This window comes from Equus przewalskii, chromosome 7 (assembly GCF_037783145.1).
Source record: "Equus przewalskii isolate Varuska chromosome 7, EquPr2, whole genome shotgun sequence".
Classification (NCBI taxonomy): domain Eukaryota; kingdom Metazoa; phylum Chordata; class Mammalia; order Perissodactyla; family Equidae; genus Equus; species Equus przewalskii.
In genome coordinates, this window is record NC_091837.1 from 77,577,482 (window position 1) to 77,600,120 (window position 22,639).

Sequence of the window (22,639 nt, forward strand, 5' to 3'; positions counted from 1 at the left end):
CTGTGTTTTATGTTCGAGAAATTGCTTATAGTTTTTATGCATGGATGATGTGCATCCCCATTTCCAGCGCTGATTAATTGTTTCCCTGTTTTTATTCCTTTGGTCATCTCAGTGGGAATTGGGGGGGGGTGGAGATGTTAAATGAATTTGCTGAAATTGTTTGAACCAGAAGTTCATAACAATTTTTTAGACCATTACTTTTTTATCAAAGGATCAAAAACCCTGATCCCTAAAGCAACTGATATTGGCATCTGTGTGCTTGGCAAATGTAGATAGACTGGGGGCGGCCCGGTGGCGCAGCAGTTAAGTGCGCACGTTCCGCCTCAGCGGCCTGGGGTTCGCCACTTCGGATCCCCGGTGCGGACATGGCATTGCTTGGCAAGCCATGCTGTGGTAGGCGTCCCACATATAAAGTAGAGGAAGATGGGCACGAATGTTAGCTCAAAGAGCAACAAAAAGAGGAGCAAAAAGAGGAGGATTGGCAGCAGTTAGTTCAGGGCTAATCTTCCTCAAAAAAAAAACTGTAGATAGACTCAAATGTGCAGTTCAAGATGCTTTTGTTTCTTTTGTCTTAAGTGAAAACGTTTTGAGTGCAGATTTATAGGCTTTATCAATTAGAGTTATGTAGATCATGAAATGGTTGCCAAGGAAGTAATGCCCTGACCTGAAATTGGTTAAGCAGAAGCTAGACAGTGGGGGATATATAGAGATCATTAACATTTTTATGTGGTTTTCCTTAGGTGAATCCTAAGGTTCTTTCCAACTCCAGTTTTATGATGTTGCTGTTTTATTTCATTCTTCATGTAGGTGCTTTGCTCTCGGTTTGTCTCAGACAGCTACGGCAGAGTCATGTGAGATCCTCGGGGCATCTTTTCCATTCACTCCCCCACCCCTTTTTTCTTTCAGATCACTTTACTTTTTTTCTTTAATCTTTTGTGGCACACTCATTATGTTTCTGATGTCAATTTTATTTTTTATTACTTTTATTATCTCTAAGACAAGAGCAAAGATCTTTGAATGTTATTTTTTAATTTAACCAAAATACCTTTACTTCACATTTTATCTTCACAATTCCGTGAAGGAAGAGAACAGTACTATTATGAACATTTAAATTTTAAATGTGAGCAAATATATATGTAGAAAAATGAGATTTCTGGAAGTTATCATTTGGCCAGAGTCACAGTTATTGACAAAGGTAGATTAGAACCCAAGTCTGCTGACTCTGACCTGAACTCAAGGTCATTTCTGTAATTCTAGGAAATTTCTGGGTTGTTTGAGGAACTTAAGTATAGATGATTACCTCTTATGCCTGTTTAATGCATGGACTTCAGTTTTTTTCTTCTTGTCAAATTAAAAAGTACACAAATACTAGATCTTATTTATAAGGGACTTTTCTTGTTTCATGAGCAATAAAAATTCCCAAAAGGAAAATATCAAGAAATGAAGAGGCAAAGATGGTATGGCTAGGAATAAGGATGAGGAGGAAGTAGAGAGAGAGAAAGGCTGTGGTAAGTGAGGTGTGAAGGAATGTGTTTCTGCGCCTGGGTGTGCAGGGTCATTGGGCGAGGTAGAAGAATATGGGATGCTGAGGAGGCTAGGGTTAACCACAGTAGGTGCACATGTAAATTGACATGTAAGAAGAAACTGCATGGACATACATTGGTTGTAGAACGTTGTAAAAGGGACCATAACATGGACATACTTCGGTGTGTAATGGGAGATTGTTGGCGGAAGAGGAAGGTATTCTGGGACTCTATGGGCGCTTTTCAACAATGACTTAGAAAGTTTCAGAATAATGTTGAGGGAGAGTTTTAGATGGAAGCTGATGGAAAAAATTTTTTGGTTCGTGGTCTCTGAAGATAGATGGACTGGAACGTATGGAATAAATCTCCTGGAAAAGCTGTTTGTGAATTGCATCAATATTTAAGTGCATTTCGAGAGAGAGTAACTTAAAGGGAGCCCATGATGAGTCCTTTTGTCAAGTCAGGAATCGTCCCTAATTTGTCTGTCTTGTAGTTCCAGCAGGGTTTTTGGTTTTATTGTTTAATGTCATGTATTTGTTGATCTGCATAGGTGTGTGTTGAAAGCGCAATCCTCAGGTTCCATCATACCTAGTCAGATTCTCCCCAGCTTACAGGAAATCAAGTAACCTCTTTGACTTCTTTGCAGATGTTATCTGAAAATAGGCTTGTTTGCCAGGAAGCTGTGCATTCACCCTTTAAAACAGAACTTTTATTTGTGTGCCTAGGTGTGCCCTCCATCGCGCCATGCCAGGTTCTTTCCTTACCTTTGTCAGCACCTTCTCACTAGTGGGCTCTGCAGGAGGGTGGTTAAAGGATGACCATGGTTCCCTGTCACACAACGCTACGTGGGAGGAAGGAAATGAGTGTGGTTAAAACATGGGAGGTATTGTGACTTCTTTTCTTTACTACTCACCAAGAGTGGTTTCCAAATCACATTTTGCCTTTCAGTTCTCAGTCTTTGAAGCAATAAGTGATAAATATGTGTTATGTACTTGCTGGCTGAAGACTAGACTACTAGAGTTGTTGGTAGAGGATAGATGTATAAACTGAATTTGAATGTACATTAAAAATCCTTTAGTCCTGTGTCCCACACAAATGATACCGTTTAGAACATCCTGGCCATATGGACCCTTTCCAGAAAGGTCGCTCATTCCTTTGTAAGACCCTCTAGGGAAGAAGCCTTTTACTTTCCATCACTCTGTCTCGTCTCTTTGTATAATAGCAGAGAACATTTGCCACAGTCACTTTATAAGCACTGTCATGGTGCAAGCCACTGCACTCTGCCCCATACATTCCCTCTAGTAAGAGAGGCTCACTGTGGCAGAAGATGGGATTAGCATTGGGAGACGCATTAAGAATCACTGGAGGGGCTGGCCTTGTGGCTGAGTCGTTAAGTTCGCGCGCTCTGCTTCAGCGGCCCAGGGTTTCGCTGGTTTGAATTCTCGACGCGGACATGGCACTGCCCATCAAGCCATGCTGAGGCGGTGTCCCATGTGCCACAGCTGGAGGGAGCCACAACTAAAAATGCACAGCTATGTACCAGGGGGCTTTGGGGAGAAAAAGGAAAAAATAAAATCCTTAAAAAAAAAAAGAATCACTGGAAAATGATAACTCTGTGAGGTGATGGATGTGTTGATTAACTTGATTGTGGTAATCATTTCACAACATACATGTATATTAAATCATCATGCCGTACACCCTCAATATATACAATTTTTATTTGTCAGTTATATCTTTTTTTTTGAGGAATATTAGCCCTGAGCTAACATCTACTGCCAATCCTCCTCTTTTTGCTGAGAAAGACTGACCCTGAGCTAACATCCGAGCCCATCTTCCTCTACTTTATATTTGGGACGCCTACCACAGCATGGCGTGCCAAGCAGTGCCATGTCCGCACCCGGGATCCAAACCAGCGAACCCCGGGCCGCCGAAGCGGAACGTGCGCACTTAACTGCTGTGCCACCAGGCCGGCCTCTGTCAGTTATGTCTCAATAAAGGTGGAGGGGAAAAGAAAAAGAATCACTGGGCTAACAAGCATGAGGATTTTAAAGCCCAAGAAAACCTAGGTTTGCGCCCTAGTTCTGCCATTTTACAATGAAAACAAATTAGTCTCAGCGAGGTTAAACAGTTTACTCAAGGTAATTTTGGGTGACCACCTACAAATTACTTAATTTCATTTTCTTCGTTGTAATATAGGTCTAATTAATATCTAACTCATATGGTTATTTTGAAGGTTAGAGATCCAAATGGCTAACACTTATAAAGCAGTCAGTAAATTGCTGCTAAAGTGACTTTTATTATTATTATATATATTCATTCAACAAATACGTGTTGAACACCCACTGTATCCTCACGTGCCAGGCACTATTGTAGGTTATAAACTGGTGACTGAGACAAACAAGGTGCTTGCTCTCACAGAGCCTCAGTTTTAGTGGGTGCGACAGACAACCAGAAACAGGAATTTCAGATGATTCGTACAGTGAAGACCACAAAGTGAGGGGAATGTAATAAAGAACTGGGGGTGGGGGAGTGGCTAATTTAGAGATGTTGCCCAGGGAAACTGGAGACCTAGATGATGAGAAAGAGTGAGCCAGCCATGAAACAGTGGGGGCTTGCGGGGAAAATCCAGCAGAGGACTAGTAAATGGAAAGGCAGAAAATAGCTTAGTTTCCCAGGAAAGGGGACCAATGTGACTGGAGCATGGTGAGCAAGGAGAATGGTAGGGGCCGAGGTCAGGCAGGTCCGTTCAGGTAGGGCCTCGTAGGCCGTGTGAGGAGTTTGGGTTTTATTCTGAGTACAGTGGGAGGTCTGTAGAGGGTTTTAATCAGAGGAGTGATGTGGATTAATTTATGTTTTAAAGAGACATCTGGGCTGCTGGTTGGAAGCAAGGAAACCAGTTCGCAGGCTGTAGCAGTAGTTGAGTTGAGAGCTGGTAGTGGCCTGGATGACGACCGTGGCGTTGAATGTGGTGAGACTTGGAAAAGCTTAACTGACAGGACTTGCAGATAAATTACATGTGGAGAATCAGCAAGTGAGAAGGAGGGATTCTGGGATGGCTGCTGAGTTTCTGTCCTGAGTAACTGGACAGGTCGGGTAGGCTGGAAACCTGTTTATCTGCCCTGAGAGGGAGAAGACTGCGGGTCAAGTGGAGGAGTGGGTTTTGTTTGGGGAGATTTGGGACATGTTGAGTTTGAGATGGCTGTGACACAGCCACATTTTAAAGCCAGAATTGGCTACAACCCTTGTGTTTTTCAGATTTATACCTGTTCCTTTCTCTTGTTATAGCAACTTTTTTCCCTCTTACCACACCTGAACTTTGAAAATCAGAATCATTGTATCTTAAAATTGTGATGTCAGTCTCTCCTGGCAGAGGAATGGTATATGGGAGCATGAAAATACAGTGTTGTGAATTTGCTGGCTTAAGTGAGAGTGCTCATCCCATTTTCTGACTTCCACGTGTACTTTCCTACCAACATGTGTTACAGAATTCAGAAAACTCTTACCTCATCCATCCTGTGCAGATTTGGAATCAACATAAAGAATTAATAAATATGAAAGCTCTCCCTTGACAAAAGTTTTAAGTTCTTTTTTAAGAGGCTCTACTTGATTTACCAAAGATTTTCTAGGGTTTCTCCGGACCCTGAAATGTAGTAGGTATGCAATAAATGTTTACTTATTTTGGATTTGGGGTTTATTTCGTGTCTTTTTGGTATGGATTTCACACACCTATTTTACCTTATAGACTATTTTTTTCCTAGACAGTTTAGTACCTTTGCTGTAATACGATTGCTACTGTTTAGACTAACTCCTCTTCAGTTGTAATCTTGTTTTCTTCCCTTGGATTGGTTGGTTATAGAGGAAAAAGATAGTTATGAGATCATATGCAGGATAGATGAGGAAAGAAAATAAAACTAGGTGTGGGGAATTAAGGTTTGTAAGTTTTAATGATCTTTTCTCCTTCCTTTCTAAAAGCCAACTAACCCAGTTTTTTGTATTACAGCCCTGGCAGATGTAAAATTTCCTAACTTTGGTTTCTTTTCTGTCAGTTATCAGTTGCTCCATAACAAATTACCCAAAAACCAGAAGCTTAGAACAACAACTGTTTATTATCTCACACAGTTCCTGAGGATAAGAATCCAGAAGTGGCTCAACTGGGTGGTTCGGGCTCAGGTTTTGGCCCCTAATGAGGGGGCAGCCAGGCTGTTGACCAGGGCTGCAGCCGTCTGAAGACCCTCTTCTCAGGTGGCTCACTCACATGGCTGTAGGCAGGAGGCCCAAGTTTCTTTCCTGACCACTTGGGCCTCTCCGCAGGGCGTCCTGAGTGTCCGGTGACATGCAGCAGACTTCCCTTCCCCAGATGGAGTGACTGAGAGAGAGGCCGGAGGGAGGGCCAGGGAGGGTATTCCGTTATTGACTCCACGATTTTCTTTGAAGCTCCCGTCAAAAGTTTTCCAAGTTTTGATGCTGATAGTCATATGTGAGAAATGTTTGTAGTCACGTATATCAAATTTATATCCTGCTGTTCTGTTTCTGTGCTTTTGTGCTTAGAGAATAATTTTCATTTTAATGCTGAATCATAGCATTGAAATTCAGGTGTCTTGTGAAGACATTTTCGTTGGCATTTCAACTCAACACTTGTCTTACTAAGAGTGCAGCTAACTCAGTTGAAGTGCCACCCACGTGAGCATTGATGACCAAGTATTCCAAGAGCTGGCACTGAGAAACGACGTTATGACTGCTGCCTAGCAGACATCTGTTATAAGGGGCGTCCTGATTTCAGAGGGGTTAGAATGTGGAAAACATATTTCTGAGAATTGAAGAAATATGGCAAACAGTTTTCTCCCCCAATCGTGGGAAGTACAGTAGATCAAAGTCTTCCGCAGGTGAGTGTCTTTCCTCCTCGTTTGACAAAGCCTGGAACTCTCAGACTCATAATCTGATGGGGGAAGCAGATGTGAATGGGTGGTTTATAACAAGGATCAACGTGCAGGTTATTTCCAAAATACTTCTTTTTTTGGTTTCAGAAATGTAAACAAGGAAAACCCCTCTTTGGTGACTTTAACTTTTTTTTTTTTTTTAAGGAATAAAGATCACCGTAAACCCAGAATCAAAGGCAGTCTTGGCTGGACAGTTTGTGAAACTGTGTTGCCGGGCAACTGGACATCCTTTTGTACAGTATCAATGGTTCAAAATGAATAAAGAGGTAATATTTTTAAATGTCTTTTAATTCCTTTGTCATAAGAAGAGAGGATGATAGAAAATTAATTAGCATTATTATCCTCAATGTGCTTTTAGGAATTTTCATCTGATAGACATTGCTGTGTTATTATCGAAGTATCCAATAATTATTTTGGTAAGACAGTTTCAAAATCATATTACAAAAAAATTGTAAGCAATAATAAAATCAGTTCTCTACTCTAAAAATTGTGGAAAATAGCTTGGACCGACAGCGTTAACAAATAGGAAACATCACCAGTACATTTTAACATCTTTATACAAACTCCTTTGCAACAAATTATGTTCCAACTAAAATCTTTAATTACAAGATTTTCAAGGCTACTGCAGTATTATTTAAGCATTCCACATAACTGTATTAGATCAAAAGATTCCGGCTATTGTGGTAGATTCTAAAGTAAAATTCAGGTTGGTGGCAGGGGGCCTTTATTCCTCTTGTGGAAGCACTGTATCCCTGCACTGCCAACAGATAATTTAAAATCGCATATTGGAATTCTCTTTCTCCAACGGTCTTTGAGGGGCCAGCCCGGTGGCGCAGCGGTCAAGTGAGCACGTTCTGCTTCGGTGGCCCGGGGCTCGCCAGTCCGGATCCCAAGTGTGGACGTGGCACCGCTTGGCAAGCCATGCTGTGGCAGGCATCCCACATATACAGTAGAGGGAGATGAGCATGGTTGTTAGCTCAGGGCCAGTCTTCCTCAGCAAAAAGAGGAGGATTGGTGGCAGATGTTAGCTCAGGGCTAATCTTCCTCAAAAAAAAAAAAAGTTCTTTGAGTCCCTCTGTCACTGAGGATTTCTCACTGGTGTTGCTGGCCTGTGTCGTGTCCCACTTTGGTGGGCATCTCTCTTCTCCCTCATCCATCTCCCGTTGCCCCCTTCTCTCCTAGATCACACCTTAAAACTCCATTTTGTTTTCAACCTGTTAGTCAGATAGCTAAGCTTTCTTCCCAGCTCGATGCTAAAGCTACATTTGCAAACCTGAAACTAGGTAAAGAGCTGTTGTAAGATTACAATCTTTCCTTTAATGGGATCACTCTATGCCTTAGAAGTGTGTGGTTTTATACAGTTTTTTGTCCACATCCCTCACACACAGGTAAAGTAGAGCAGCTGTGGACTGTACTAAAAAGAGCTCATTTAGGCTTTGGTGCCAGACAGCCCGTGTGGAACCCTGACTGTCATTATGAGCGATGTGAGTTCCTGTTGTCAGGGGTCGTGAGAATTTAGCAGACAGGTGTTTTCTGTGCCTAGGCTTCCACGAGATGGTGACTTAACGTTTTTTACCATATTTTCTCAAATGCAAAGTTGCTTTCATTTTTGTAAATGCCTTTTGAAGGAGAAGTAATGGAGAAAACTTACTATATTATCATTTGTGAAATATGTCCTGATTTGAGAATAGTAGAAATGTAAGGGATGGGGAGTACATCTTAGGTTTGGAGAGTCGTAATGGACTTCAAAGCTTCAGCAAGTTGAGTTTTATCAAACCACTTGTATGTTCATGGGTCTATTTTAAGAAATACTCGTTTAACGAGTACGCGATGAGCAGCTGTTTTGTGCCAGGCCACGTTCAAGGCCATGATGAAGGAGCACTGACTCACAAGGGGCCTGCCTCCTCCAGTGGGGAGAGAGAGACAACAAACAAATAAGATAATTCTTTGAGGGGCTGTCCCCATGGCATAGTGGTTAAGTTTGGTGTGTTCTGCTTCGGCGGTCTGGATTTGAGGGTTTGGATCCCAGGCACAGACCTACACCACTCATCAGCCACGCTGTGGTGGTGACCCATATATAGAGTAGAGGAAGATTGGCACAGATGTTGGCTCAGAGCTAATCTTCTTCAGAAAAAAAAAAAAAAAAGATAATTGTTTGAGTTAAGTTCTGTGAGGAAAATAAACAAGGTGATGTAAAGTGAGAAGCCACTACAGGTCTTAAGCAGGAGAAGTAACAGGATAGCATTTATGTTTTTAAAACACACGTTTACTGCTCAAAGGGAAGCAAGAGAAAAACAAGAAGACCAAGTTATGTAAGCCTGTGCTACACTAGAAATAGTGGTCATGGTTGTGTGGACTAGAGTGTGGCACTGGAAATGGATCAAAGTGTGTAAGTCAGTTTATTTTAGAGGTAGAGTTAACCAAAGCTGATAGATTCGATGGGAAGCATGAGGAAAAAGGAAGAGACATCAAGGATGACCCTTAGATTTTTTATGTAAGCATCTGGGGATGTGTTACATACTGAGGTATTGAAGCTTGGGAGAGGAATCGAGTTAGGGAGCAAAATCAAGAGTTTAGTTTTAGATTTCTAAATGAATCAGCTAGTCGGTTTGGATATCCGGTGAGACAACATTGAAAGTTTCTGTCGTGGAGGAGGAACCAGTAGAAGAGAGACTAAGAAGAATCTGCAAGAGAGAGAGGAGAAGAACCAGGAGAGGATGGTGTGGAGCCTAAAAGGGAAAGGAGTTCAAGAAGAAAGGAGTGGTCAGCGTTTTCATTGCTGCTCAGAAGTGGGTGTGGGTCAAGAGAGGTTTGTTTTTTTGTTTTTGTTTTTTTAAGATACAAGGCACTAGAGTATATTTTTGAGAGTGATACGACATAAGAGAGAAAAAGATGCTAAAGCAGAGAGAAAATTCCAGGAGCAAGGTCAGAGAGAATGGGATTGTCAGAGAAAAATGTTTTCCTCTACCCTCATGGTCAGTCCTTGGGGGTCTGTGAATTTACTGACAAAATAACAGATTAACAAGAAAAAAATGTTTATTTATATGGAAACTTAGAAAAGAAGTAGCTCCATGAGTGATTAAAGTTAGAGGCTTATGTACCTAACTTAGTAGGGAAAAGGGATGAGGGAGAAGAGGCCTCTATGCGAAGAACAAATGGTTTTCTTTAGGAAATACAAGGGTTTTCCAGAAGAATAAACAGGAGATAAGAAAGTCTGTGATAATCTTTGTTCATGCAGGTGTGAGTGGTCTCTGCATCTTCCTCACGGCCATAAAACTCCCCTGGGGAGGGGATTTATGGTCTGTTTACTCTTGGGCTCCTTCCTGGGAGTAAAAGCTGCACTGAAGAGGGAATTTATGGCAGCCTCATTTCCCAGAAGTTTCTGCATTTAGTCTGATAAGGGAAGCTCTGAGAAGGCTTCTTTCTGCGTCTGTTGAATCCCAAATGTCTTCAGCTTGAACTAATCTTCATACCGACTCTGCGGTTCTCAATGGGTCCTCATAGATCCTGAACCCAAGTAACCTGTGTTAGGAAGATGCATTTTCCATTTTAACAGGAGGGAAGAGAGTGGTTATAAGTAGGTAGAGACACAGACAGTTTTGTGATTTGGTGGCAGGAAGAGGAGAGTTTCTATCTGAAGCCAATGGCTGAGAGAAGTAGAATTGCAGGAGGTTAGAGGAGAGAGAAAGGATACATTAACAGTATGGTAGGAAAGCAAACTTAGTAGATTAACATGGTAGGATTGTCAGGCAGTGCTCAGTGCAGCCTCCCATCCCAGTTGTCACATCTTCAGCAAAATGTTCTTGCTCTCCTGCAGGTTCTGAGAGGGGAGAGAGTTGAATTCAATTGGTTGGGGTTTGGACAGGGAGAGGGGTGAGCTTGTTAAAGTACTTTGCAAGGGAGCTCATATGAGGCACTTAACTAAGCCTCTTGGCAGAGTTGGGTGGTGCTGATGGGAGCAGCAAAGATGAAAGAAACCATGTGACCAAAGCCCGGAGTGGGGGTGGGGGGGGAAGCTCGGGAAACCCTCGGCCAGCCGGCCGCTCCCTCCATCACAGATACGCTTTCCATAGCGCTTCTCTGTCAGACCTGGAAAGAAGACTATCGGACAGACTATAAGGAGTCTGTCCTCTTAGAGAATTCTGCAGATGAGAAAAGAGAGTCTTGAGGTGGAGTAACTTGCTCACGTGCTCACAGCTAATTTGGTCAGGCCTCACTTTCTGTGCACTCCTCTCCACTTCATGGCGTTTGTTATAGCATGTGGCTACTTAACTCGTAAATGTTGCGCTTGTAGATTCTTTAAATACTAACGATTGAACAGTTTTAAATGACAACAGGTACTTTTCTATTAGTGAGTTTTTGGAAGCTATATGGGAGAGAGCTTAACTCTGGTTAATGGATTTCTGAAAGACTGGATTTCTAAGACTGCAGTCCTAAATTACTCGAAATGTTGTTTGTTTTAAGTAACAAATACTTTAGAACTTGGAAAAAAAGATATACTTTTCAAAGCTCCAAAGAAATCACACATTTTGCACAGCACGTTTTATAGGGCATGTTTTGATGAGTCATTCACATGTTCTCTTATTGATTCTATCACAGATTCCAAACGGAAATGCATCAGAACTTATTTTTAACACAGTGCACGTAAAAGATGCAGGCTTTTACGTCTGTCGAGTTAATAATCACTTCACCTTTGAATTCAGCCAGTGGTCACAGCTGGATGTTTGTGATGTCACAGAAGTCACAGAAAGCTTCCGGGGTAAGTGATGAATTAAGTTGAATGTTGGGATGGAAATTGCCTTATTTTGTTTTAGTTTAAATGTTTACTTTTACTTTCACAGTATTAAAAATAGCACCAAAAGCTCACCTATGTACTTCACCCAACATAAGGTCACCGATTGTTAAGCTTTTATCCCATGCACTGTCATTCTCTCTCTGTGGATGTCTGTGTATAAGTGCAGACGCCTTAGGATGGCACAGAACCCTTCTTGCTCTGGTCCTGCTGCTGACCTCTTCGCACTTGCCTTCTCTCGTGGATTTGAAGGTGGTGGTCTCTGGTTTTCGAGGAGAAAAAAATCTGATAGTCTTGCTCACTTTTCAGTTCCTTTCCATACTGTATATTTTTCTCCCAAACTATTGCATTATTCCTAAAACATTGTGTTGTGGAATAAAAGCTCTAGGTTTGATGTTGACATGAAAGAGCATGTTGTGTATCATTCTCTGCAATAAAGCATTTCATCAAACTAATTTTCTGCTCTTTGTCATCCATCTTTTTAGTCCAATATCTAGTATTGATCAAGGGAAAAAAACAGTCTAAAGAGCAGCCATCAGATACTATTTTATTTATTCATACACATAGTCAAGAACCATATTCTTTGTCATTTTTGCCAGACAGAAAGAATAGGAGGGAAACAGACTTTCTGTTACCAGTCAGTCTGTCTTCCATTCTTCTCTCTCAATTTAGCTTTTCCTACATCTAAATAGTCTAAAAATAGTCATGATTAATTAAGAGAGTTATTTACATCTTTCTAGAATATATCTGTGCATGTAATGAACTTTAGTATGTTTATAAATGGAATCTTGTTCATTCAACAGATATTATTGATCACCTGCAATGTGTTAGACCTTGAGTTTCGTGATGGGGACTTGGTGCGTATAGTGTAACATTGACAAACCCTCTGTCCTCAAGGAACTTAAAAAGTAACAATTGAGTGTTCAGTAAATGCTGCTTTCTGATATCTGCATTGGGAAGAAATACTAGTGATAACCTATCTGTATTTACTCAGTGCTAGTAACAAAATTCCTTATTTTAATGTCATGTTAAACAGCAGAATTTAGAGCTTTCTGTGTTGAACGTGAATATCTTTCAAGATGTTAATAAGTTGTTTCACCTTACCAAGAGGATTCTGCCACCAGACACATTTGGAAACCACTGGAACTGTTTTCTCCTCTTAAATACACAATGCATACTAACACTTTGAGAACTCTGAGAAGTCCTGCAATAAAAAAATCTGTGTAGGGCCTGGCCCGGTGGCGCAGCGGTTAAGTGCAAACGTTCTGCTTCGGCAGCCCGGGGTTCACCAGTTCGGATGCCGGGTGCGGACATGGCACTGCTTGGCACGCCATGCCGTGGAGGCATCCCACACATAAAGTAGAGGAAGTTGGGCATGGATGTTAGCTCAAGGCCAGTCTTCCTCAGCAAAAAGAGGAGGATTGGCAGCAGATGTTAGCTCAGGGCTAATCTTCCTCAAAAAAAACACAAAAACTGTTTAAATTTGTTTAACCCAGAATTTTCTAAACTTATTTGTCCACAGCATCCTTTTATCCACAGAACATCTCTTAATATTTTTAGAAGTGCTACAGTTCTATGAAACATAGTTCGGGAGATGCTATTAAAGATTGTAAAAAAATGAAAGGTGAACTTGAAAACATTTATTTTTTAAATTATTAAAAAAATTTTAACGTAGAGATTTTATTTATGTTCAATGTTTTTCTTTTAAGGAAGCTTGGATGGCGTCTCTGAATCTAAGTTGCAAATCTGTGTTGAACCAAGGTCCCAAAAGCTGATGCCTGGTAGCACCTTGGTCTTACAGTGTGTCGCTGTTGGAAGCCCTATTCCTCAGTACCAGTGGTTCAAAAATGAATCACCGTTGACGCATGAGACGAAAAAGCTATATATGGTAGGAAGTTGGTTTTGGGCTATTTTTTGTGTTAGTAGGTGAAATAAATAATATAATTGAAAATTAAGGTGCACATTAAAATTCATATTCTTTGGGGTTTTTTAATGTGTTCAGTATTTTTGTTTCAAGTCCCTCCTTCCTTGATATTAAGTGATTCTTATATTTGCAAAAGTGCTAGAATATACTGCCAGCCCACATCTAAGGGCTTATACTAAGTATTGCAGCAAACTCACCGTTGTTAGAATCATTGTATCATTTGCTTGCTACTATTTAACCTAATTGAATGGAAATGATCTAAGAATGTCTAAAGCCTTGTGAAATTTTGTTTTGTAGTTTTTTAAAATACAAAATAACTTTTTCTCCAAGCAAATTTAAATTAAAATTGAAGAGGAAATGTGTGTGTTTTGATGTTGATGTAGGTGCCTTATGTGGATTTGGAACATCAAGGAACCTATTGGTGTCATGTTTATAATGATCGAGACAGTCAACATAGCAAGAAGGTAGAAATCATCATAGGTAAGCAGTGTTACTCAGTGTTCTGACAAATGGAGTACAATACAAGCTATATGAAATGAGAAGTTTGAGCAATGGAAATTCTACTACTTGTTACCCCGTTCTATTTAATGATGTAAGTATCAGGAGTTATATTGTTTATCTAGAAATTTGAGAGAATGCATACAAAATTTATAATCTAGGTTGACATACAAAGAGCGGAAAGAATCAGGAAAAATTGTTTTATTTAGATCATTTTAGTTATTTTTGAATTTTATAGTTTATTTAAACATTTATGGCAAAAATGTATTTTTTAAAACTTTAGTTATAAAAAACTTGATATAGTGGGGAAAGATTTTTAGTAAAACATTTTTAAAAAACAAACATCACAGGGGCTGGCCCAGGGGTGTAGTGGTTAAGTTTGTGCACTCTGCTTCAGTGGCCCAGGGTTCGCCAGTTCAGGTCTTGGGCTCAGACCTACACACCGCTCGCTCATCAAGCCATGTTGTCGTGGTTTCCCACATACAAAATAGAGGAAAATTGGCACAGATGTTAGCTCAGGGCCAATCTTCCTCACTAAAAAAAAAGAAAAAGGAAAATCACAGACATATAAAGAAAAGAATGATTATTCACAACAATCCCCATTATGAAGTACATAATTTGGGAGTTTGTTCTATTTCAGCGTAATGCATTTATAGTTATGTTAATAGTAGGAGATGTTGATGCATATGTTGGTTTGCCAACATATTTCTATGATATTTATCTCTCTGTTTGCTTGATGGCTGCCCTTCCTAAGATCATGAATTACAATATATTCACATTTGTTTTCTCTGGAACAAGGAAGAACAGATGAGGCAGTGGAGTGCACTGAAGGTAGTGTAATCCTTTGGTTTGAAACCAAATATCCTGCATGCTGGTTCCTCTGGGATTGGTAGAGTGCAGTGATGGAAAAAATACTAGCTATTAGAAGTAATTTTCATCGAAAGATATTGTATCTTAGTCTTTGAGGACTTGTAAATTGCCACAGACCATTAAACTGACACGCTATTAAAATAACTCATTTTCACTTGAATGCTATTGCATATAAGAATAAAATTCCTGCACAACATCGTCTCAACAGTGAATTTGCAATTCTTAATGTTAATTTTTATCTTCATAAAATTTATAAAAAAGATAGATGTCTGTACCATCGTGGATCGTTGTTTAGATTATTTTATCTATTCTTGAGCCATGATAATATGCCTCTCAAACACAAATGTAGTTTCTATAAAAGTTTCAGCACAGGAGATTTATTGTTTAACTTGTTTTATCAAGTATTAAATATTTTGTTTTAAAATAAAATTGATAAGATCCATTTTTTGAAGCTACAAGGCTGTAGATTAATCTACCATGTCACTTTTACGTAATGTATAAAGAGAACTGAAAATCTATTTCAGCATAAGCTACTAATTTGTTGTAATTAACCAAAGCATTGTACATGAGTTGTATTGAGTAAATTTTAAAACTTATTTTCCCTTAGTATGATATCACATTGTTTTACAAAATTAAGTTTGTGGATAGCAAAGTATTTTTTCAATTTCTGCCTCTTTAAACTATTATATAACCTTAGGCTCTACTTGGGTGAATTAAGAAAATAATGTTAAATCTTAGGTTTCCTGGTTTTCCTGTCTTTCGTATCATTATGGTGGCACTTTGAATACTATAATTACTGCTTTCATCCCAACACGTTATCCTGAACCGGGATTCTCTAGCATAAGAGGATTCCAGTCCCGTGATCTCTGGGCCCTACATGAGGGAAGCTATGGGAAGAAATCCTAACCAAACTCTTCTTCATTCTCTTACTTTTTTTTTGCCTAGTTGCATGATTTTTAAAACTTCCTAACTTTGGCAACTTCTAAGAATAAACATAAACTAGCATTGCTGTTTTCAGGGTGGTGCTTGTAAGTTACCACTGGCTGTGCTGACTCTTTGCCTGCAAGATTCTCCCTATAATTTCTGCAGTAGGGAACACACTACTAAATAATAATTTTCAAATAAATCTGTTCAGAACACTTAGAGATGAAAATCAAACTATCTACTCCAAAAATTTCAGAGGGAAAAATTAGATGCAACTTCTCTTTGTAAAAAAGTCTACAAAGTTGAGGCATTTTATAATTGGTGGATTGACACATACCGTAAACAGTGTCCTGCATCGTATCGTTTTTTACTTGTAGAACATGATGTTATCTATTTCATTTTACGTCTCTTATTAAAGATATTTCATCGGGACAGGGTGGGGATTGAATAGGTGAAGCTCAGGGGATTTTTTAGGGCAGTGAAACTATTCTCTGTGATCATTGTAATGATGAATACATGTGAGCAAGTTTAAAAAAATCGTTTAGTAGGAGGTCAGAGGAGGGGGGATCCCAGGATGGAATGCAAAATATGACCAAAAAACCTGAACGGATTACGAATGTCTAAAGCAACCTCACTGAAGAGGGGGAGGAAGAACAACGTGCTGACCTAAGTAACTGGAAATGAGTGACGTCTGTACGACAGAAGGCTGAAGAAATCGTACATCGCCCTGTACTCCAGTTGATGCCTCTCCTGAGTTATCTTACATCACGTAGAAGAATAAGTTTCTGCGTAACATCTTAGGAATAGTATAACGTTTGTAGTTTATTGTTACTGTTCACTTTTATCTTCATAAGATTTGTAAAGGAAAGATAGATGACTATAATGTCGTGGATATTTGCTTAGATGATTTCATGTGTCCTTTAGCGAGAGGGTACAGGTTAACAATTCAGAAACCAGTTTACCTCCAAAAACACGTTACACCAGTCTAACTATGAGGAAAACATCAGCAAATCCCAATTGAGAGACATTCTACACAGTACCTCACCAGTACACCTCAAAACCGTCAAGGTCATCAAAAAGCAAGGAAAGTCTGAGAAACTGTCACAACGAAGAGGAGCCTAAGATGCCACGAGTAAATGTAATGTGGTGTCCTGAATGGGGTCTTGGAACAAAAAAGAACATTAATGGTTGTGACAATGTACTTTACTGACATGTTAAAAATAGGGAAACTGGGTATGGGTATATAGAGGAACTCTGCAATGTTGTCACATTAGTTCTGTAAATCTTAAACTGTTCTAAAGTTAAAAGTTTATTAAAAAAAGATCATTTGAGATTGTTAATTAGTTTCAAGAAGTTTATAGTTGAGGCCACAGACAGACCTCTCCCTTAACTGTTTTTGTCCCATAATTGACCAGAATATCTAAAACTTTGAACAAATTATGAGTCAGTGTATTTAGCTTTTTGCCATTTAATGAAGATAATAATAGCTAAGCAGTCCTAAATGATATCCACAACAGTGTGCTTTCCCATTCAGTATTTTCATGGCTTCTCCTTTAAGGCATTTGAAAAGTTCTAAACTGATGAAACATTATAACATTTAATAACTCAAAACCAAATACTCCTTTGATTAGTTTTACTGATTATTGTACAATTCACTATTACAGTTTACTTACTATTACTTACAATTTACTATAAATTGGCAGTTAGATTATTTAAAGCTAATCAATTTTCTCATTTCATTTTAGATGAGTTAAATCATCTTGGGCATCCCGGTGAGTAATATAAACGTAAAACATTAGTTTTAGACTTTTGAGTTATTGAATACAGTAAGTTAAAGATACTGTAGATATTCTTTTGCTATAGTAGTACTAGTTACTTTTTTCCTTTATTAAAATAATATCACAGGGGCCGGCCCCGTGGCCGAGTGGTTAAGTTTGTGCGCTCTGCTTTGGCAGCACAGGGTTTTGCCAGTTCAGATCCTGGGTGTGGATCTAGGACTGCTCATCAAGCCATGCTGAGGTGGCATCCCACATAGCACAGCAAGAAGGACCTACAGCTAGAATATACAACTATGTACTGGGGGGCTTTGGGGAGAAGAAGAGAAGAAAAAAAGAAGATTGGAAACAGATGTTAGCTGAGGTACCAATCTTTAAAAAACAAAAATAATAATATCATAATTTAGGCTTGAAATTAGTACTTACATGAAGTACAATTTCATGCAGGTGGAAATATTTAAGATATTCTAGATTGTAAGACTATAAGGATAGAAAAGTAAGTATACTGAGATAATGTAGAATATCAATTTTTTTTATCATTGTATATGATTCTATATCATAAAAGGCAGTTAATGGGGCAAGTGCCCATTTAATTTGAAATGATGAGAAACAAGTCTTTGAACAGTAACAGAGGTAACGTTTCTGAACTCGCCAGACCCCTGGGACCTTGTTCAGAGTCGCTCAATCATGGAACATATGAACTAGTTGAGTGGCGTCTTTATCTGAAGTAAAAGGTGTGTTAGTGGGAATAGTTGGCGCTATACAGATAAGTAGTTGGTCAGTGACCTTTAAGAGACTGACAGCCGGCAGAGGTATTCATCATTCTTTGGCCAGTTTTAATCAGAACAGATTTCTGAACAAGCTAAGCTAAAGGGAAAGCCTTAACTGAGATGAAAGAGGTGTTGATTGTGAGGATTCCATAAACACAGAGGAATCTGAAAGGCAGTGTTGGGATCTGTGAGTATATCTGAAAATAAGACCTTACAGGAGTAGATTCAGAAAGCAGTTATATCATTTCGTGTTTATGGAGAGCCCTCTTATTTCTCAACATGTTATTTCTCATTATTTTAGCACCCTAGCTGGCTTGCTTAGTTCCTTGCCCATGTTTTGTGAATAGAATCTATTGTGAGTGATGGTTGGGCTGTGCTGATGACATACAAGCAGATCAGGCAGACCAGAGGCCGCTGTCACCACATTGGTCTTGCCGAACCAACCTCGAGCTCAGGGGAAGCCTTGGTGAGACGTGCTTCAAACTCCAGACCCTCATGGTGCCAGAGACCATCCTGTCACGTAGCCGCTGGTTTCTCTTGGCCTGGTTAGAATCCTCCTTTCCTAAACTGGTCTGTTATTTCTCGCCCTTCAGTGAACGTTGTGAAAAGTTATTTCAGGAAAACCTTTGCAAACAGCCACCACTACGCTCTAAAATTTTCTTGGCCCTCTCTTTCGTTATATCCTTACTCCTCAAGATTCAGAAACACCAAAAAATTTGAGTTTTAAAAACAAAGAAGAATTTTAATAGACATCATTCAGTAGCATATGAATTATTAAAAATGCAAGCAAAGTTACCCTGTCTATGAGAGTAGACACATTACTGATTGAGCTCCCGCATTTCTTCCCTCGTGGTCCTCAGGGGTGGGAGGTGTTTCATTTTATGTGTAGGCAATGACAAAAGCGTGGACTGTAGAATGAGATCTGCTAGCTTGATAGCTTTGGATAAGTGACTTAATCTCTCCCTGCCTCAGAGTCCTTCTCTGTGTAATGGAGGTGACAGTAGTACAAACTTCATAGAGTGAAGGGAGGTCTATGTCAATCAGATGTATTTAAAGCACGTAGAACAGAGCCAGGCAGGCATTCAGTGAACATTAACTACTCCTGCGATTTCTTATTACCACCACCCACTGCAGGCAGACTGTAATTTCCACCTAGCACATTAAAGATGGTTACCCCCAGCTGTGGCAATTAATTACTAAAGACGTTCCCCTGCTCTGATTCCAACTCTGTCTAGCCAGGTATATGTTTTTATCAAGAATCTGAAAATCTTAAAATCGTAAGTTAGCTGTTGGAAAACATATTCTATCTTGTTACTGTTCATTGCTTCCATACATCTCTAACCCTGAAGATATTTGAATCATGGATAATAACGTCTTAATTTTTTTGCATTTTTATCTTTTTATAGATAATAAAGAGCAAACAGCTGACCAGCCTTTGGGTGAGTAGAGCGTTAAAATGCTTGATTAAAATATCATTATAGTATATAACTCTTTTATGGTGATCGTGAAGGGATTTAAGACATTTTAATTTGACAGCTTTTATAAATATTTGAATAACACTGAGACCAAATGGTTTATTTTGGATATTTGTAAAAGAAATTATAGGACAGGAGGCTTAAAGAGATTATGAATTCAGTTTCTGGGACCAAGTCAGCTTCTGTGGAGTGATTTCTTTGTTTTGGCAACATGCAAACAAACCTATAAACGGAAAGAAACATGTATGTTGCATAGAAGTGAGAAATACTATCTCCTGGTGGGGTTAGATTACGAAAAAGCAGGGAGATTGCCCACAGCAGCTCTATGTTTTGAAGGATGAATAGGAGAAGGGCCTTCCAGGCAGAGAGAACATGAAATCCTAAGTACAGCGTTGTAGAGAATGAGACAGCCTGTTGAATTTGGGGAGCTGCAAGTAACACACAGTGCTCTGGAGCATAAAGAGAATGAGGCTAGAGAAGCAGAGTGAGACCAGATCTGGAGGAGCCCCATTTCCCAGGCAAGCCATTGGAAGGGAACTCTGATAGAGGGTGAATGAGATTTGTCTCTCTGAAAGACCAGTCTTGTGTCAGTGTAGAAAATAAACTGAAAGGAGAGGATGTTTTGGTTAGGTGAAAAATTAAGAGACTGTTGTAATAGTCTTGGTAAGAAATAATGGGAATCTAAACTAGAGTGGTACCAGTGAGAATTCAGAAGATAAAGAACAAATTCAGGAAGTCTTTAGGTGATGGAATCAGTAAGCTGTTTTTGTCACCTTGCTGTAGGTTCTAAAAAATAGAGAGAGGGTCTGGCCAAGTGGTGCAGTGGTTGAGTTTGTGCACTCTGTATCAGCAGCCCAAGGTTCGCGGGTTTATCCCAGGCGTGGACCTACATACTGCTCATTAAACCATGCTGTGGCAGTGTCCCACATACAAAAATAGAGGAAGACTGGCATAGATGTTAGCTCAGTGATAGTCTTCCTCAAGCAAAAAGAGGAAGATTGGCAACAGATGTTAGCTCAGGGTCAATCTTCCTCACCAAAAAAAAGAAAGAAAGAAAAGAAAAGAAAACGTTTTTAAAAAAATAGAGAAGAATCACCATGTCTGCAAGGATTCTCGCTTGGACCACTGGGCGGATGGTGATAGAGCCCATTGAGTTAGACAATACAGAATCAAATGCAAGATTCAGAGGATAGATGACCATCAGTTTGCTCTCTAACCAGTTTGAGGTATTTGTGTCACATCTAGGTGAAGATACATAGCAAGCAGTTGTGTACATGGATCTGGAACACTAAGGAGAGGCCAGGATTGGAGATACAGTTAATGAGCATCGCCAGCATAGACATGGAAGTTAAAACCAAAGGGTAGCGTACATGAGCTTGCTACAAGCCATAGAGAAAAGGGCACAAACTGGCTAACCTGGGGGGGGTCTAATTTTTAACAATTAGACTCAGTTGTCACTGATCAGATATCATATAAAGTTCAGATTTCTAGGTTCTTTTGAAAAGTAATAGTGGCTGTTCCTTTAAAAGGGGCATGTGCTCCCGTTTTCCTCTTGTGAACATTGGGTCTTTACTCTCCCTCCCTCTCCCCTCCCTTCCTTCCCCACATGGTCTTGCCATGTGGCTAAATTTCTTTATATGGTGGGTGGCTGGATCCCAAAACCGGAAGCTGTCAGTATTCTTGAGGTTTAGACCCAGAACTTGTAGAGTGTTTTGCCACATTATGTTGTTCAGAGAGAATCACAGGGCAGCCCAGATTTGGGAGTAGGGGCTGGGGGCTGGGGTGAGGATGACCACACTAGGTGAGGGCAAGGATGCAGTGGTTCACTGGGGGCTGTCCTCTACTGCAGCTGGAGAGGGATGCATGAACTGGAGTGGGAGTGGCTTTGTTTGCCGGACTGAGGAACTTGGACTTATTTTGTAGGCCACGAGATTTAAGAGTTTAGGTATGAGACCAAGAGAGACACTATTTTCAACCAGATTTGATGCTAATATTCAATTTTGATAGACAGCCAAAGATTTTTTATTTAACAAATACTTATATAGCACTTAATAGGTGCCAGGCCCTTTTTCAGGTACTTGTGAATATTAATTCATTTTGGGTGAGATAAGATGAGTAACACACTATTAGAGTGATTAGACATGGAATTAATGCTGTAACGCTGTACCGGTTTTTAAAGAATACATGGCATTAAGCTTTGGAAGATGTCTAGGATCGTGTAGTTAAAATATCTTTCTGAAGTGGTTTTATTCTATTGCTTAATCAACTGGCGTTTGTGTTTCTTTTTTCCAATAAATGGTTTGTGTTCAAGAAATTGTGGGTGGCTCTTACAGTAAATGTTTTTCTACAGAAAATTTCTTCCATTTTATCACTTGAAAACCAGCATAAATTGCTTATATAGTTGCTGTTTTGAAGTTTCCTTTGATTCTTCACTCTTATCTCCTCAACTTCAGATTTTGCAGTTTCTTTGTCTGTCGTCTCTCTAAAGTCTGACTTTTCCTTTCCCTTTCTTACAACTAACTCCTGGAATGAGTCTGTCATCTCTTATTTTGACCACTGCACTCTGCTTCTCTCTTCTCAATCCACCCCAGTTCGCCTGTCATTCAGGAACTGTTTTACAAGTAGATTGGGCAAGGTAAGATTTACTTACCCATTATCTTTATTACCATTAAACCTCAGAAAATACTCTAAGACATAGGAACTAGGTATTAAAAATTATTATTGAAGGGGCTGGCCCTGTAGCCAAGTTCCTGTGTTCTGCTTCAGCGGCCCAGGGTTTTGCCAGTTCGGATCCTGGGCGTGACATGGCACCACTCATCAGGCCATGCTGAGGCGGCATCCCACATAGCACAACCAGAAGGATCTACAACTATCTACTACGAGGCTTTGGGGAGAAGAAGAAGGAACCAATTATCATTGGAGGAGCTGGCCCAGTGGTGTAGTGGTTAAGTTCACGTGCTCCGCTTCAGTGGCCTGGGGTTCATGGGTTCAGATCCTGGACACAGACCTTGCAGTACTCATCAAAGCATGCTGAGGCGGCACCCCACATACAAAGTAGAGGAAGATTGCCACAGATGTTAGCCCAAGGCCAATCTTCCTCACCGAAAAATAAAATTTAAATTTAAAAAAATTATCATTGAGGAAAAATTTT

General features: G+C 39.8%; 1 protein-coding gene across 2 annotated transcripts in view; it reads left to right on the top strand.

The window, feature by feature from the left end:
* The window catches only part of MALT1 (MALT1 paracaspase), a 62,767-nt gene that overhangs the window by 12,703 nt on the left and 27,425 nt on the right, over nt 1–22,639 (top strand). Inside the window, exons 3-9 of one of the 2 annotated variants that reach the window (XM_070627775.1) lie at nt 6,605–6,726; nt 11,060–11,219; nt 12,962–13,140; nt 13,560–13,656; nt 14,473–14,505; nt 17,214–17,240; nt 19,420–19,452. In XM_070627775.1, the coding sequence (XP_070483876.1) occupies nt 6,605–6,726; nt 11,060–11,219; nt 12,962–13,140; nt 13,560–13,656; nt 14,473–14,505; nt 17,214–17,240; nt 19,420–19,452 (651 nt within the window). The remainder of the gene's footprint in view (nt 1–6,604; nt 6,727–11,059; nt 11,220–12,961; nt 13,141–13,559; nt 13,657–14,472; nt 14,506–17,213; nt 17,241–19,419; nt 19,453–22,639) is intronic. The other variant, XM_070627774.1, reaches the window with a different exon arrangement.